Source organism: Nuphar pumila, chromosome 3 (genome assembly GCF_984573655.1).
Source record: "Nuphar pumila chromosome 3, dmNupPumi1.hap1.1, whole genome shotgun sequence".
Lineage (NCBI taxonomy): Eukaryota > Viridiplantae > Streptophyta > Magnoliopsida > Nymphaeales > Nymphaeaceae > Nuphar > Nuphar pumila.
In genome coordinates this window covers 132,499,854-132,515,999 of record NC_143251.1, presented here as the reverse complement: position 1 = coordinate 132,515,999, position 16,146 = coordinate 132,499,854, and the positions used below count along the sequence as shown (strand labels likewise).

At 37.0% G+C, this 16,146-nt stretch overlaps 2 protein-coding genes across 2 annotated transcripts; both read right to left on the bottom strand.

Annotated features, from left to right (window-relative positions):
- Positions 1–1,159: 1,159 nt before the first annotated feature.
- Positions 1,160–4,580, bottom strand: LOC149843887 (cysteine proteinase inhibitor 6-like). The gene is made up of 5 exons (XM_090000120.1): positions 4,410–4,580; positions 2,729–2,945; positions 2,653–2,658; positions 1,538–1,683; positions 1,160–1,423 (listed from the first exon to the last, which is right to left on the bottom strand). The coding sequence occupies exons 1-5, from the start codon at positions 4,575–4,577 to the stop codon at positions 1,286–1,288; spliced, it is 675 nt and encodes a 224-aa protein (XP_089856246.1). The 5' UTR covers positions 4,578–4,580; the 3' UTR covers positions 1,160–1,285.
- A 6,150-nt stretch (positions 4,581–10,730) lies between these two features.
- Positions 10,731–12,573, bottom strand: LOC149843886 (RAN GTPase-activating protein 1-like). The gene has a single exon (XM_090001973.1). The coding sequence runs from the start codon at positions 12,571–12,573 to the stop codon at positions 10,912–10,914; it is 1,662 nt and encodes a 553-aa protein (XP_089858099.1). The 3' UTR covers positions 10,731–10,911.
- Positions 12,574–16,146: the final 3,573 nt, after the last annotated feature.

The following is a 16,146-nucleotide window of genomic DNA, read 5'->3' as shown; positions in this document are numbered from 1 at the left end:
AATACATATTTGCATATGAAGATTTAGAAAATGAAAATGCAACTTTCATGTTAATTAATGATGAGGAAAATTCAACAAAAGTTCATGGCAGAGGTTTGTCACAAACCCTAACAAAAAATACCATAGCAACATGCAAACTCAAAATCTGCTTTATGATATGGGCAGGCACATTTAAGGGGGTGTTTGCATCACCATCCCCGGCCATCTGCAGGACGCCCAGCGCATGGGCTCTCCATGTGTGCCCACGCGCCCACACAAACATGGGACTAGTGGACGCCCGTTGAGTGCATCCTGTGTGGATGCAAAAACAGTCTCTGCCGTTCCATGGGGAGAGGATGCACTGTCCTGTCCATGGAACAGCAGAAAAAAAAAATCAGGGTGGCAGACTTCAAATGATATGCAATAATGCAACAAACCCGAGTCTACATCTGAATCTGAACTAAATCTCTTATGGTAGATTTGAAATTCATGCGCTCATTCTGGATCCAACAAAAAAAGGGTTAAAATATAAAAAGTGCAAACGGATTGAAGCTGATCCAAACATGAAGGCTGATCCAAATCCAAAAATCCATTCAAATTCTACGGGTCCTACTTGAGTTACGTTCAGATTTTACTTTAAGACCCAAATTCCAGAATAATGTGCTGAAATCAAAATCTCCGAGTCCAACCTAATCCGATCCATTTGCACCTTATAGGTGCAACGAGAATAGCCTATAATTTAGGCTTTTGTGGGCCGGAACTCTGCTCCAAAGGGTGACAGGCTTGCTGCGCCCAACACCTCAGTCCTCACCGTTGAGATTATGTTGTATGTGTCGCAGTGAAACCTGAGCAGATGGCTCATTAGTCCTCACTCTGTCTCAACAGTGAGACGTTTGTTCTAACCTGCCTATGAAGCAGAGGACCAAATCCATCCGAGTGGCAGAATGAGATGGTACCCACATGCAGCACTAGAGGCCCTATAAATCCCATTCATCATATCTGAACATAGATTTGTAACAGCCGACCCAGTAGCCCACCTTCTCTGTCACCATATAACCGTTAATTGAACCCAATTTTTTTTTCAAGTACCCATACACATCAAACAGGGGAAAAAATCAAGATCAAAACAAAACAGAAAAGAGGACTAAAAGCAATCACACTTCAAAAGGGCACAAGATTAAAGATGTACAAACTCAAGCTATTATTAAGAGGTCTATTCTTTGCTTTATGCAATAGTGAAAAGTTTGTCACCATATAACCATATCATGTACACCCATCTGATAGTATTAAAGATTATTACAATAGACTAGGAGTGCTCTTGTTGCATATGATTTAAAAGATAATTCCCTTCAACATTCTTATGTACTTCAACCTTGAATTTTTCCTCCTTGTTACCCCTTTTCAACTTGAGAAGCAAATCAAGCTTGACTGATTCTTCAATGATCTGCAATCGCAAACAAAGAAGTACATGAAGAGATTCACTTGTGCACAGAGGTTAAATCGAACAAGTGGAGATAAAACAGGACCATGATACAAAACAAAACTAGATTTTGCCGACCTCAGCCTTTGCATGAAGGATCTCCAGCAGCTCGTACGGAGCCAGCGAATTAGACCTCTGCTGAATGGTCTTGACAGCATGACCTGCTGCTTCTTTGACAACAGGGTCATGTGCCGACACTGCTCGCCATCCTGACCCATGTTTGTCTGGTTTACAGAAACCATACTATTACTGTATAATCCCTTTGCATTGGCAACATATCAAACATAAGAAAACATGATATCATGTTTCCTGAACAAGCACACACATACACACAGAAGCTCCCTTATGCATGTGCACAGGTAGCACAAAACCTATCCCAACAATTTCAACAGACATTAACCAATAAGAACTTTTTTGGGATGAACTACACCATCAACAAAATAATGCCACAGTTTATGAGGAAACAAGAAGGCTAGTTATATCTTTTTCTAGCATCAACAACAGCACTCAAGTAGATGAATCAGCCAACAATAAGACATGCTTGACAAAGAGAATGGCGAAGAATGAGGAACGGAAAATTTATCCAGTTGTCTGCTATCATCTGTCATTTATTAAACTTGAATAGTGGTAGCTTTTAACAATCAAGTTAGAGGTCGCCCTAGATCTTGGTTTTGAAGCTTGTTGGAGGCAACCTCTAGCTTGACTATCTCCCCGCCCCACACCACACACAAAAAAGAAAAAAGGAAAGGGGAGGATCTTCACCATTCAACGGTTATGATGGGTTTAACGACAAACTTACTACCAACTTAATGCTGGCCCTTGAAGCATGAGGTGTAGGTGCCAATCACAAGGAATGGTGGATGAATATCCATGTATTTTATGCACACATTTTCTGCTCCCAGATGTGGACCAAAGTCCCAAAACAATCACGTGCTTCATCAGATCTAACTTCCATTGTTGGAAGAAACAAGCTCAAAGCGTATGGGACAATATTCATTCTGAAAACTGCAGCTGAGGCAGTCTTCTTGACTGAATCGATCAATTCATATAGGAACCATCGTAATTTATAGACCAGAAGCACCAAAAGCATTCTCCCAACTAGAAAACATGGGAGAAAAGGGTAATAGACTAACTCATGTTGGCAGAGTATAGATTTACATTAAGCTGCTAACTGGAAGAGCAAACCAAACCACCACTAACTGGAAAAGTAGAAAAAGACCACCTACTTTGTGCACGCAAACACCAAAGTAAATCAGCTTCTAAACTAACCTTGTTTACAACCAAGATCAGAAGCGGTAAAAGTGGCATCACTGACAGGCTTGAACTCCTGTAACTCCTTGAAGTTCATCCATGGCTTCACCCAAACCTTTGCTTCATACAGATGCCTATTTCCACCGTCATTTGCCTCAATCGTCAGATGGTAGAGAGTACCCGCAACCACCTGCTCCTCCGCCTTCACGACTTTATCGAATTGAAGAAGGGCATTCTACACCGTAGAGTAAAAAATTAAATAAGAAAACAAACACTTGACGACCTAGAATACAGTATAATATTATAACTAAATACAGGGAAAGAGATGGCTGGTAGAAATAAAGCAGCTAACAAATTCAACACAGAGGTGAAGAGGAACTCAAAAAAAGAACATGATGGACGAATCGATTTAAAAAGAAAAATAAGAAAAAATCATGAATACATAAAGACAAGAAACGTGATAACTTAAAACCAGGATGGCAACAATATCCAATTACCATAAGTATTATTAATGTAATGACGAGGAATACTATTTGTTATCCTGTCATTTTCGGTGCCTCAGCATAGTCGGGCATAATTATTGAAAAAAAAAATTAACGAATTAATTACAAAGAACGTGAAATAATTAACAAAACTTTATCAAAAAAGGAATTGACGAAGGATTTTGGCCAAAAAAGAAAAGAAAAAGACACAAGAAGCTAACCTCTAACCATTGAGACAACCATAAACCAAGTCAGTAACCCATAACCCCATACGTCACTTCATTGTGAGGTAAGACTCAAGCATAGCGACTAGTATCACGTCTAGTAGATTGACCAAATGAAGTCAGATAGCATATGGATCTTATGGAGTATCATAACCTCTAACAATTCATGTAAAAAGGACATTTCCTTGATCCAGAATTCTTCCGATAAATTCGATGGACCCAATGATACGGCCCAAGATGATGCAAACTGATAAGGAAGATTAGTGTTGTCAATAAAATAGAAGCATAAGAAATTCAAAATGGCACAATCATCATACCCCATGAGCAGATTTCAACCATAAAAACTACAGTTTTAGGGACAATCCCTGATGATCTAAAAAAAAACCAAATTCAAACCCCTTGAAAACTACTAACCAATTCACAAATGCAAACCCATCTAGAAAATATGCACGAGAAACAGAAGGAAAAATAAAAAAAATTGAAACCCCAATCAACAAGAAATGCCTAAATCGAGATCATCACTTCGAAGCGCAAACGAGGCTAAACAAGGAACACCCAGATCATAAAAAAAAATTAACAAGAAATAAATGTTACACCAACATCAAATTGAAAACCGAGAACCAAGAAAACCAAAACCCCAGAAGAAACAAATAAAAAAAATAAAGACCGCGAAATCTCCGCTTAACCAAAAGAATCTAACCCACAGAAAACATTAAAACGATAATCATCCGACCAAAATGAGGAGGAGAAACAGAAGAGTGAACGAAACCCCAATCCTAGAAACAAAACCCCATAAAAAATCACGGAAAGAAGGGATCTAATTCAAACCAAAACCATGAAATCAGAACCCAACACCAAAATCGAAAACCCCAAAAAGAAAAAGTTGGGTAAAGAAAACCCATTTACAATCAACAATCGGAAAACCCATAAAAACAATCAAAACCCTAACCCGAACCCTAAATCCAGGATTCAGCCAAAGGTGGGGGGAAATACCTCCTTCTTGTTGTGCTCCTCCACGGCAAACCGCCCGAGATCGTTGATCTCCAGGCTGTTCTGATCCCCAACGTCGAGACCGACGTCCTTTGGCGCTCCCATCATTGCCATCGCCGCCACCGATTCCACGAAAACCAACACTACAAGGGAAACAAACAACTTCTTCATTTCTCCTTCTCCCTCTGCCACCCATCTTTATACTCTCACTCTCTCTCTTCTTGTTGGTGTCTCTTTAAGTCTTATTTTTCGTGGCACATGCAAGATCGACACGTGGCAAAAATCCTGCATCCAAGTTCAAGTAAGGGTAGTTTCGTCATTAAGTATGTCGTTGGTGGAAATATCGGAGATATTTTTAAAAATATCGGAGATATTTTTGAAAATATCGCTCACAACTACTATGTTTTTTTTTCAGAGGACTCACAAATACTATGTTTTAGTTACCGTTTCAATGCTCAAATTATCGGTATGTTCAATATAGTGATGTAATATGGTTTGGAACGAAAATGTCCTGCTATTTACATTTATGTTGACATAATATTGTTAAAATGCCTGCTATATTTTTACAATTATTTACATTTATTTTTGCCACTATTTTTCTGATAACAATTCAATAAAACAAAAAATATATATATTAAAAAGTCTTAAAAGAGCATGGTCATGGTTTTCTTGATTATTTGCGTGTACCAACCATACACTCAGGTCAAGGTCAAAGCTTGGAATTCAAGGGAACCAGATAGATTAGATAGATATCAAGATGGGTCAAGCTAAGATGTTATTGGCTAGATATGAGATAAATTCCTAATCATGGTCATGGTTTTCTTGGTTATTTGGTGTTCCTATCATATAACCTAAGTGACTCGTCTAGGTCAAACTCAATGGAGTCTAGTAGGCTTGGTAGATTTGAAGGTGGCTTGAACCAGGATAAACTAATCTTTGTATAATTGAAGTATAACATAGACTAAGTAGGGTTCGAGTTTATTGAGCCAACAAAGTTTTTGGTGGGTCTTTCTACAGGAGTCTAGTGACTTGCAACCGAGCACCAAGATCGAGGCTCGCACTCTAAAAAATGGATTAACCACCTTTTTTTTTACTCAAAGATCACCCTAGGATCCTAGACCTAGTCGTGTTGGCTCAGCTTGTTGTACTTACTCCACCCAGAAGAATCACCATGCTTCAACTTGTACAAGGGGTGGCGCTCATGAGATTTGAACCTAGACCATCCCACCATACCAAACCCTTTGGGACTAATGGATTAATGGCCACTTGTGGCAAATAACTTGAAGCAATTGAAATGGCGTAATGGATTAAGGAGACTTTTGAAGCCATCAGCACTAAGCCTGAGATTTTGGCGAATCAAATGGCCACGTTTGGATCTTCTTTGGTTTCGCCCCAATTTTGCTAATCTGCAGGTTTTAGGGTTGATATCTCATCGCCCTCTTAGCTTGTAAGGTTTAATATTTTTTCTTAACAAAGAGTTTTCCCTCCTCATAAAAAAAAATGGAACTAATTATCATGTGGGTTAGATGGTAACAAAAAAAAAAAAAAGATGATTGCTGCAATTGTTTGTACCTACAATCTAGTTGGAATTTCACGGTGCAAGTCATTTTGGCTCAAACTAATTTAGTAAATGTATTCAGAATGGTCGATTTGTTAGAAATCAATCTTTGGATCATGTTTTTTGGACAATAAATTTACTTAATACACTCGTCTAATTTAGACAGTCCAAATGCTTGGTCCCTAATAAAAAGTGCATTCAGATCATATATCTGAGGTCAGAATTGCTAACAAAGATAGAAAAAATAAAAAACAATTTTTGCTAAGTCTTTTGTACCTACAATCTTTTGATACATATCCCTAAAACCAACCGGGCTCCGCTTGTTTGGTAGGAGCTGTTAGTTCATGTCACCTCGTGTTTGGACAATTGCAAGTTCAAATCCCAATGGTATGATGTATAATTGGTGGGAGTCTGCTTAACCAGAGCTTGCCTATCAATAAAAAAATACATATTCCTAAAAAAACCTTCTTAGGCTTTTCACATTCATACACCCTTAATTAAAACTTTTATCAATTAAACTCAGCCAGTTTTACATTGTCAGGACAGCAATCGTAAGTACGGCAAGCAAAAGCCAGCGCAGCTAGGTCTATGATCTTAAGGATGATTTCTTTATATAAATATCAAAATAAAATAAACCCTTCCTCTAGAAATGGATCCACCTGGTGGCTTTATATTTTTTAATATGTCGAATAGCTTTAATATGAAGATCATGAATTTCTTGCCTACTGCTTCTTCCTTCTTTGGTATCTCATTTACCAAATGCTCTCGGTGTGTGTGTGATGACTAATTTTTTTGTTTTTTATGTTTTTTTTTTAAGAAAAAGAAAAAGAAAAAGGGGGCAGCATTGACTTTAAAGATCAAATGACAGGTTGGGGAGTTTTATGGGGCTCTTGGCATATGATGCTTTCCCTTTCATTTTGGCAGCTGTCCTGGTGGGTTACGTAAGGCAGGGTGGTCGTGGGGCTTCACCAGGGGTTTTTTAGGTTCTGCGAGGGTTTTTCGTCTAAAAAAAAAAGAATTTGGCAGCTGTTCGTATAAAAAGATGGAATGATACATTAACATCTCGATGAAGTTGATTAATGCAATGAACATTGTCACTTTTGGATGCGGTTCGTTCAAGAGATGACCGGCAACCCAAACACCACTATTTTTCTTTTTTTCTTTTTTTCTTTTTTCAGCCGTTCATTTTTTGAGCTTTAAATGCCGTTCATCTACCAAACGAATGGCTGAGTAAACTACTTTATAAAGTCCAGCTATTTGCAGTTGTGCAACAATGAACACCATTTCAAGATAACCAACATGGTTTTCAGAACAAATATTATTTTATGAGCCTTTTTTTTTTAGATAAATATTATTTTATTCAAATACTTAATGAAATGCACTTTTTCTTTATTTATTTTATTTTTTAATTACCTTTTATTATTATATTTTAATATTAAACTTATGTTCAGCAGTGGCGGAGCCGGTGGGTGGGCATGGGTGGGCGGTCGCCCACCCCAAAATTAGTGGTGAAGCCACATAGTGGCCAGGGTAGGCAAGCACGTGCCCACCCTGACCTGAAAAATTCCCCCATATGGGGGGTTCATGGCAAGTAGTGCCCACCCTGACCAGACTACCTGACCTCTTTTACACCGTTTCCCCAACTCTTTTCTCTCTCTTAGGGCACGATTATGCAGAAAGTCCATTATTTTCTCGCTATCCATTCTCAATGAAACCCCTTTTTCGCCTTTTTATTTTCAAAATTTCTGGTTGTTGATGCCTAATTTTGATTCTTCTAGGGTTTTCCTTTTCTCATTCTGCATAGATCAGTTCTTATCGCAGTTGCAAAATCAACAACTTGAGTTAATTTGTTAGAGTTATGGTTTCCTTGTGATGGTTGTGATAAAAATTATCCTGAGAATAGAAAAAAGGACTTTAAGCGTTCCAGTGCCTCTTGTGACATGATACCGATTTAAGAACCTGATAGAGCAAAAGTATGAAATCGTGAGGAAACTGCAAGAAAGGAAGCATAAATGTGGAATGAGTAGAGATGGAGAGAATGTTGCTCCAGCTCTAAAGAAGGCAAATATTGGAATTGCCGTTGCTATGCTACTAATGCAGCTAGGAGTGCATCTAACATTTTCCCTATAGAACCTGAGCCAGTTTTGAATCAGCACAATGCATGATGTTTGTTAGGGTTTAGGTTTTTTATTAGTTTATTTTTAAATAGCATAAATATTTAATTTAGGTTTTAAAGTTTTTCTGTTTTTTTAATAAGCATTAGCCATTAAATGAATACTTTATTTTGGTTAGAATATTAGATTTTTTTTCAATGAATTTTTTAGGAATTAGGGTGTTTATTTGGATATTTTCAAATGATGTAAATGTTTAATTATGGTTTTTGAGTTTTCATGTTCTTTTCTCTTTTCAATTATCATTAAACATGATTTCATTAATGAATGCTTGATTTTGGTTATCGGTTGTATTTTTGTGTTATTTTGGTTTTTCATATGACATGAATATTTAAGTAGGTATTTTTGTCAATCTTTTTTTTCAATCAACATTAAACAAGATTCCGTGAATGCAAGCTTGGTTTTGGTTAGAATTTTAGTTTTTTTTTTTCAATTAGCTTATTTATGAATGATGTTTATTAGGATTTAGGGTTTTGACTTGGTTTCTTACCATGTGTTTGTGCCCACCCTAGTTTAGGTTCCTAGCTCGGCCACTGATGTTCAAGTATGGCTATATATTTACTTTTTTTTATTAGTCCTTGTCCTTGGACGGTAATTGTAAATGGAACGTAGGCATCTTCTGGCTAGAGAGAGAGAGTAGGGATGGCAGTGGACGGGAGGGGATGCAGGGGACAAGCCCCATCTTAAAATTCTACCCTCCACCCCGCCTTCATCCCCAGGTTTTGATTTTAACCTCCAACCTTGTTGTTTCATGTTTTCCATCCCTCGTCCGGGGCGAGATGGGGCAGGGCCCTGTTTCTCCCTGATCCACTACCATCCCGAAGGAAGGAGGTTGAATCATCCAAGCGTATTTTAATTATTTTACTAACAAAGATCAAGGAAGTGGGAGAACACGTAATCCCATCTCCGCATTTATTCCCGCACAGCTTTTGATTTTAACCTGCATCCCCATTTCATGGCTTTCATCCTTGGTCCAAACAGGGGAGAGTCCACTGTCGTCCCTAAGAGAGAGAAAGAGTTGGTCATTTTTTTTAACTCGGTAAGGGATGATAGAAGGCAACTTGGCCTAGTTTTCCAACCATGCAATAATTTAAACTTAAATTATTTAATAAATTGATAAGCTTTTATTTATTTTATATTTTAAAATTTAGTTTCATATAGTTATTAATGTGTATGCAAGCTTTTATTGATTAATCAAGATTTGGAAAGGAGTTTGCATGCCGAGGTTGACCAATTTTTATATTGATAATCAAGATTTGTCGAGCTCTTGGCTACTATGATTTGGAATACTTTATAAACTGCTCATTGCCATTTTAAGTTGCATGAAACAAACGAGGTCTAAATTTTTTTAATGATATTTTATAAATTTCACCCTTTTCTAAAAATAAATGACCTACCCTTTTTTTGTAAGTACTTATTTTCTCTTATTCCACCCCCCATCACCACCACTATTTCTTTGCCATTGCCATCATCATCATCACCACCGCCACCACAAGCACCATTAACCTTCACAGTCACTATTGTCATCACTATTATTACCATCATCACCAACACCACCATCACCATTGTTTATTTTTTTATGCAATAAATAGAAACAGATCCAATTAGTGCCTAAGATTTCAGCTCGCATTGACAAAAGTTTAAAGCAGCAATAAAATGACTCAATTTCTTGTGAAACATTCAAAATCTTTATGTTTATTTGCATTTTATTTTCAAAATATCTGCAAAACAAATTTTTTTTAAATATATATATATATATATATATATAAGAAAAAAAATTAAAAGTCTAAGATTTTATTGATGCAAACGTAAATATAACAATAAATTTGTAATATTTTTATTTAAATAAAAATTAACACAATATTTTGTACGTTCTACGGGAGACACAGCATTAAAGCATTTGTGATATATTCGCAAAAACCATCATATTTGTCACTATGCTTCAGTTTAATAAAAGGGCACAAATTCACTCAGAGCTCAGAGCTAGTCAAACTGAAATAAAGAAGAAGAAAAAACATCAACCAGGGTTATGTGCAACAATTTCAGGACAGACTGACATAATCATCTGACTAAAGATAAATTTGTGAAAAATTATACTCAAAACGCAAACTCACAGTCCATCCTGCCAAGTCATATCACACTTTTTGTAAGGCCTGCTCGTTTCATTCTCATGGAAGGGAAATGTCTTTCATAGGAAAGAGCACAGATTTCTAAAAAGTCCTGCCAGCTCAGCCTTCCCATGAAGATTCTTTGATATGATAGGAGGTATGAAGGGATTTACGCATAAAAAGATGAAATTAGTGAGAAAAAATGTGGCCCACTTGTGCCACCATGGCACTTTCCCACCATCATACTTAGATGTTTGATTCACCATGGTGGGAAAAACAATGGAAGGCAGGCCAGCTCAGCAATTTCTGAGGAAAAGTGCATGAAACAAACGAGCCCTTAGCCAAACCCCATAGTATGTTATTTCCTGCAATCTTTCTTCAAAACAGCACCTTTTACTTAAATAAAAGACCAGATCTCACTTTAAAAGAAGGGCATTCACTAACTATGAATTAAAATTTGTGGGAAAAGTACACGAAAATTTGCTTAAAACAAGGCTTTAAATGAAGCATCCACTGCAAGTTGACATTTCAGTAAAACTAGCTAAACGAAAACAAACTGATGATCACAACAACAATGATCAATGGGTGGTGATCAATACTTAATCATTTATCAAAACTAACATTCATTCAGTGATGAAAGCCTCAAGGATCACTGATAAGAAATATTATTACTGGTCTACTTTCAGACCGTGGAGCTTGGTCTGAAGTTCATTCCCCTCCTCAGCTTCACCATCTTCAATAGCTTTTGATGACTCCTCTTCTCCCTCATCCGCATCGCCACCCTCCGGATCATTCTCATCTAATGGCCCCAGTACAGAAACAGAGTTTGAACCAGCCTTCAGTATATCCTTAACCTCATCTACTCCTTCATCTGAGATGAAATTACCATTGAGATTCAGCAATGCAAACCCGGGTTTATTAGCGACAGCCTCTGCTGATACCTTGGCTCCAACTCTTCTGATGTAGTTGGAACTCAGATCAAGCTCCTTTAAATTGTTATGACCCTCTTTCAGTGCTTTGCAGATCACAATGCAGCCTTCATCCTTCAGTTCATTCTCAGACAAGTTCAACTTCGTCAAAGACTGTTTTTCGGTAATACATGCAGCCAACGAAGCAGCAGCATCAACTGTGATGTCGTTCCCGGCTAATTCTAAGACCTGAAGTGCTGAAGCAGAACCTTTGAGCGCATCGGAAAGAGCAACAGTGCCTTTATTCTCCAAATTCAAGTAGCTCAAGTAGAGTTCCTTGAGACTTCCATGCCCAGAAACAGCTTTACTCAGAGCTATCCCAGCATCTACTCCAAACATGTTATCCCGCAGATCCAACTTCTTTAAATTAGTACAGGCAGCCAATGCTTCAGCCAATGCAACACCACCATCAGAACCTACCCTTGTGGAAGAACACCTGAAATCCTCCATGGCAGCAGAACCTCGAACAATCTGAGAAAGAGCTACTGCACCGTCATCTCCAGTCATATTATTGTGGAAGTGTAATACTGTAAGCTTCTCGGTGGACGGAAGAAGTTCGCATATGGCTTTAGCAGCTTCCTCAGAGATACCATTGTTCATGAAGTAAAGCTCCTCCAAGTTTTTCTGTGATTGCAGAAGGGATCCGAATGCCCTCACACCCTTCTCTCCCAAAGCATTGTTTGAAAGATCAAGATATCTCAACACACAACCATCCAGCGCAGACGAGAACATTGACATGACCTCAAGCGCTTCAGCCTCTGGTCTTCCAGCAATAAAATCAGAAAGATCAACCTCAGTTAGCTGACCCCTAAGAGACGCCAAGATTGGTTCTGCAACATGTGCTGCATCGATACCAAAGCTTCTATTGCTAAAGCATATCTTGGTGTATGAGTTCCCTGTTTCAGCTAATGGCCTTAGTAATTCCAGGGCTTCTGCTTCATCAATAAAGGCACGAGCACCACCAGATATGTCAAAAACAGATCTTTTAGGTGCTCTAACTTCATCAGGTTTTGGAGCTGCTGGTCCTTGAGCATCCTCCTTGGAAGTCTGTGGCCCTCTTTTCAAAACTTCAAGCATAAGCCTACTGGATTCCTTCGCATACAGCTGCATAGCAGAACTACCATCACCATCAGGCTCTTTCTCATGGTGTTCATTGGCAGCAGCAAAAGCCACATCTTCAATTCGCTTGGCATTCTCTTCAGCTTCTTGAGAGCTCAAAAGACCGTATTTCTTGGAAAAAATAGACACTGATGAAAGATTTTTAGTCATGCGCTCAACAAGCATCAGTCGTGTTTTCTGGATTGGAGGCCATAGCTTGATAGAAAATGCACGATTTGGAAGACTCTCAGCCACCACATCCATTGCTGAAGTTATCCATCAACCAAAAGAATATATAGATGAGAAATTGAATAAAATTGCAGCAAAGTTTTAGATATATCAGCTTTAGCATTACTTTTTCTTTTTTATTTTGAACAAAGCTTTAGCATTACTAATAAAAACTGAAACTGAACACTCTCAAGGAAAAATGGCTAAAGTTAACCAAACAAGCCATCAGATAAGAAAAGCATATGTGCATGAGAGAGAGAGAGAGAGAGCAGAATGTTTGCAAAATCTGCTCCCCTAAGAATAAATACCAAAGGATCTTGAGAAGAGAAACAGACAATGCATTAACCAAAAATTTCAATCAGTATTAGCGTCCGCATGTCTATGTGCTACAATAACACATCTCCTCTCAGGAAATCAATCCTCAATGCACCAACCATCCCTATTGGGAATATAACAGAATTCAGGATTTCTTCCATCATATTTTCCAGTGCTCATTGATTCTAAGAACATCCACCAATGTTTTTGACCAACACACACGTCTGATACACATGAAGATATAGCTGTTCAGTTATCAGCTATATGATCAAAAGGAAAGCAATGATAAGCCTCATAAGATCAGCAAAAAACAAATAAACGAAAAAACCACATGCCCAAGAGCATCCAAATTTTACGTGTAATCTCCAGGACACAATATTTCAAGTAAAATATCACAGGAATCTGCGAGGAATGCAACTGAATGATGATAAAACCTGTATGTCGATAAGGATTATCAAAATGTATGTTTTGAATATCTCCCATGTACGCATACTCGAAGACAGTAATTAATATCTAGTTTTTAAGAAATGCCAAAATACCATTCAATAAAAGCAAAATTGATAAGCCATCGGTTCTTCAAAACGTGTTCAACAATAATGTACCAATTTGAAAATAAACCACGCTAGGTTAATCAAACAGTGTAGAAAGAGAGAGTTACACCGAAGAAAACCCACATTATTTCCTTTTAAAAACGAAAAAAGAAGAATAAAAGAACAGATGATAAACAAAAATGAAATCTTTAGGGAAAAAAATGTACATCGAACGCATGCTGAAAAATAAACTCATCCGGTTACCAAGAAAGGAACGGCATTATGCATCGATATCAAAACGAGGCATTGCGGGAATAACCCAAACAAAACTTACTAAAACCGTTCATCAAACTCCCATAACCGAAGAAAGAAAGGACCGACAGAAAAAATAAGAAACGAAACACAAGAAATCAAACGAAAATGGGGCCAGAAAGAGGGCTTCTAGCAATTACCCACAAAGGAAAAACCAACAAAACTGGAGGATTTACTTAGGAAAAAGACCGTGTTTTCTGCGAAAATGCCCATATAGAGAAGACAAAAAGGATAATGGAAAAAAAAATCGAGAGAGTACCTCTTTTTCTTCCCTTTGCTTCTTGTTCCTTGGTATAGAAAGGCAGGGAGAGAAGAGGTAAAGAAGAGAAGATAAAAACCCACAGGAGAGAGAGAGAGAGAGAGGTAAAAACCTAAAAAAAAGTAAAAGAAGATGAATGGGAGCGGTTTTTGCGACAGTTTTGATTTTTAACTCCTTTATTAACACCCTCAACTCAACCCAGTGCGCCATACTTTTTATTTTTATTTTTTTATTTGTCGTTTTAACACCCTCAACTCAACCCAGCGCGCCATACTTTTTATTTTTATTTTTTTATTTGTCTTATGATCTGAACTTCAGATTTGAATTTGAACATCGCCTAAAACGGGTCGGATATTGGTGGGTTGCAGTTAATCCACATTCATATCCATCCAAGAACATGGGTTCGGATCGGTTTGTGAATAGGCACATCTCGACTATAATCAATCCATAGTCCTGTTAGATTGGTTCATGGATCCATGTCTGATATGTTTCACTTCATAGTAGTTCGATTGTTTGAGAAAGTGTGTGCCTTAAATGCAAAGATTGTTAGTCAAAAACAGCAACTAGGTGTCGCCTCGCCTAGTATGCTTGAGAACATAGAGTTAAGGATATAGTCGGGCTCACTCTCTAGTTAGCGTATGGATTTTTTGTATTTATGAGCATATCCAAAATATCCTTAACAAATTGATTTCCAAAACAGTTTTTTAAAGAAAATCAATATTTTAGTGACACGGGAAGTGAAAACCCAACAGTAACCGTCATGTTTCTGTTTGGCAAAGAGACGTTGGATTATCCTTATCTCCATCACCAAAAAAAATAATGGAGGCGACTCAATAGCCTTGTGCCGAGGTGTGATAACTCATCTTCCACGTCTTCAGCAACGCGCACCATTCTTGGTGAAGTTTCATGGTCGAAAAAGGGAGATCGTCGGGAAAAGGGGCGAAGATGGTTAGGGTTTCGTTTTTTTTTAGAAGGCCTTCCGCTTCGTTCTTTTCCTTTTAAGCTTTGTTTAATCAAATTTTAATAATGTTTTAGTATATAGAATATTTGTTTATTTTTTTTAGAGTCCTCTTATTATTATTGTGTATAGAGGCTCTATTTTCTGTCAAATTTCAAAAATAGACCTTTTTACTAAAAAAAAAATTGGGACAAGGTTCATTATCTATCAATTTCCAAGAAACAACCTTTTAACCTTTTTGATATTACAAAAAAGTATTTGGACTTTCTTTTCTTTAACTTAGAAATTTCCAAATTTTTTGTTTTAGGGTTTTAGGTTCTTATTTTTTCCCACAACATTCTTTTGTTTTCTCTTATATTACAAAAAAGTATTTTTGAGTTGTTGAATACCTCTTAGTGCTTTATTTAGCTACATAACCACACAATTTATTTTCTTTTGTCATCGTCAAATATAATTGATCATTGAGTGCTTATTTATTGAAAAAACTTGAAAATCTCAAATGTAATAGTACTCAAATATAAACCTTGTTTTATATTGAACACTTTACGTGTCTTACACCTTTTATTTGCATAACATAAGAGTTGTTTGAAATCAGTGCTACAATTTTGAGATAGACACTTGATTTCACTTTTTTGAAATACTTAATCAAGGATATGGATTCTCAAATAGTCATGACTAGTCTTGTTATAGTACTATTTATATTGTTTTTGGATATTGGACTTCTATTTATTATTATTTGTCAACATATAATAAAAACAAAAAAAAAGACTAGTAGAGTGTGCAATCGAGTTAGCAAAAATGAATATGTTGGATGACATCAATTTTCATGTATAGAAAAGTAGAATTCCTCTTGCTTTGACCTTAGAATGCATAAAAAATGTCTCTAACTTAGAAATAGATAACTCAAGGGATTATGCATTTGAAAATAATAAAAATGATTACAAAAAAAAAGATAATATACTTATTAGAACCATCAATGCTCACATACATGCATGAAAGATGACCTAATTAGGGTGTTTGATGTCATAGCCACAAAATATAACACTATCTTTGAAACACACATCAATTGCTTTTGGATTTATATAATTTATGCAAGACAGTGACAACATTGTTGATCATGTGAACAAAATACTTATGATGACAAAAGACTTGACAATTGTTGAGAACCTGATCCCAAGGTCATATGCAGATCTCAACCATTATAAATAGCCTACCAACTTATTTGAAGATTGTCA

Bases quoted from the DNA above. Each gene is read 5' to 3' on its own strand.
- LOC149843887 (XM_090000120.1), bottom strand. From the start codon at position 4,577: ATGAAGAAGTTGTTTGTTTCCCTTGTAGTGTTGGTTTTCGTGGAATCG. The intron at 2,946-4,409 runs GTATTTCCCCCC...TCTACGGTGTAG, and splicing joins AGGAGCACAACAAGAAGGAG to AATGCCCTTCTTCAATTCGA. The intron at 1,424-1,537 runs GTCGGCAAAATC...TTGCGATTGCAG, and splicing joins TCCTTCATGCAAAGGCTGAG to ATCATTGAAGAATCAGTCAA.
- LOC149843886 (XM_090001973.1), bottom strand. From the start codon at position 12,573: ATGGATGTGGTGGCTGAGAGTCTTCCAAATCGTGCATTTTCTATCAAG.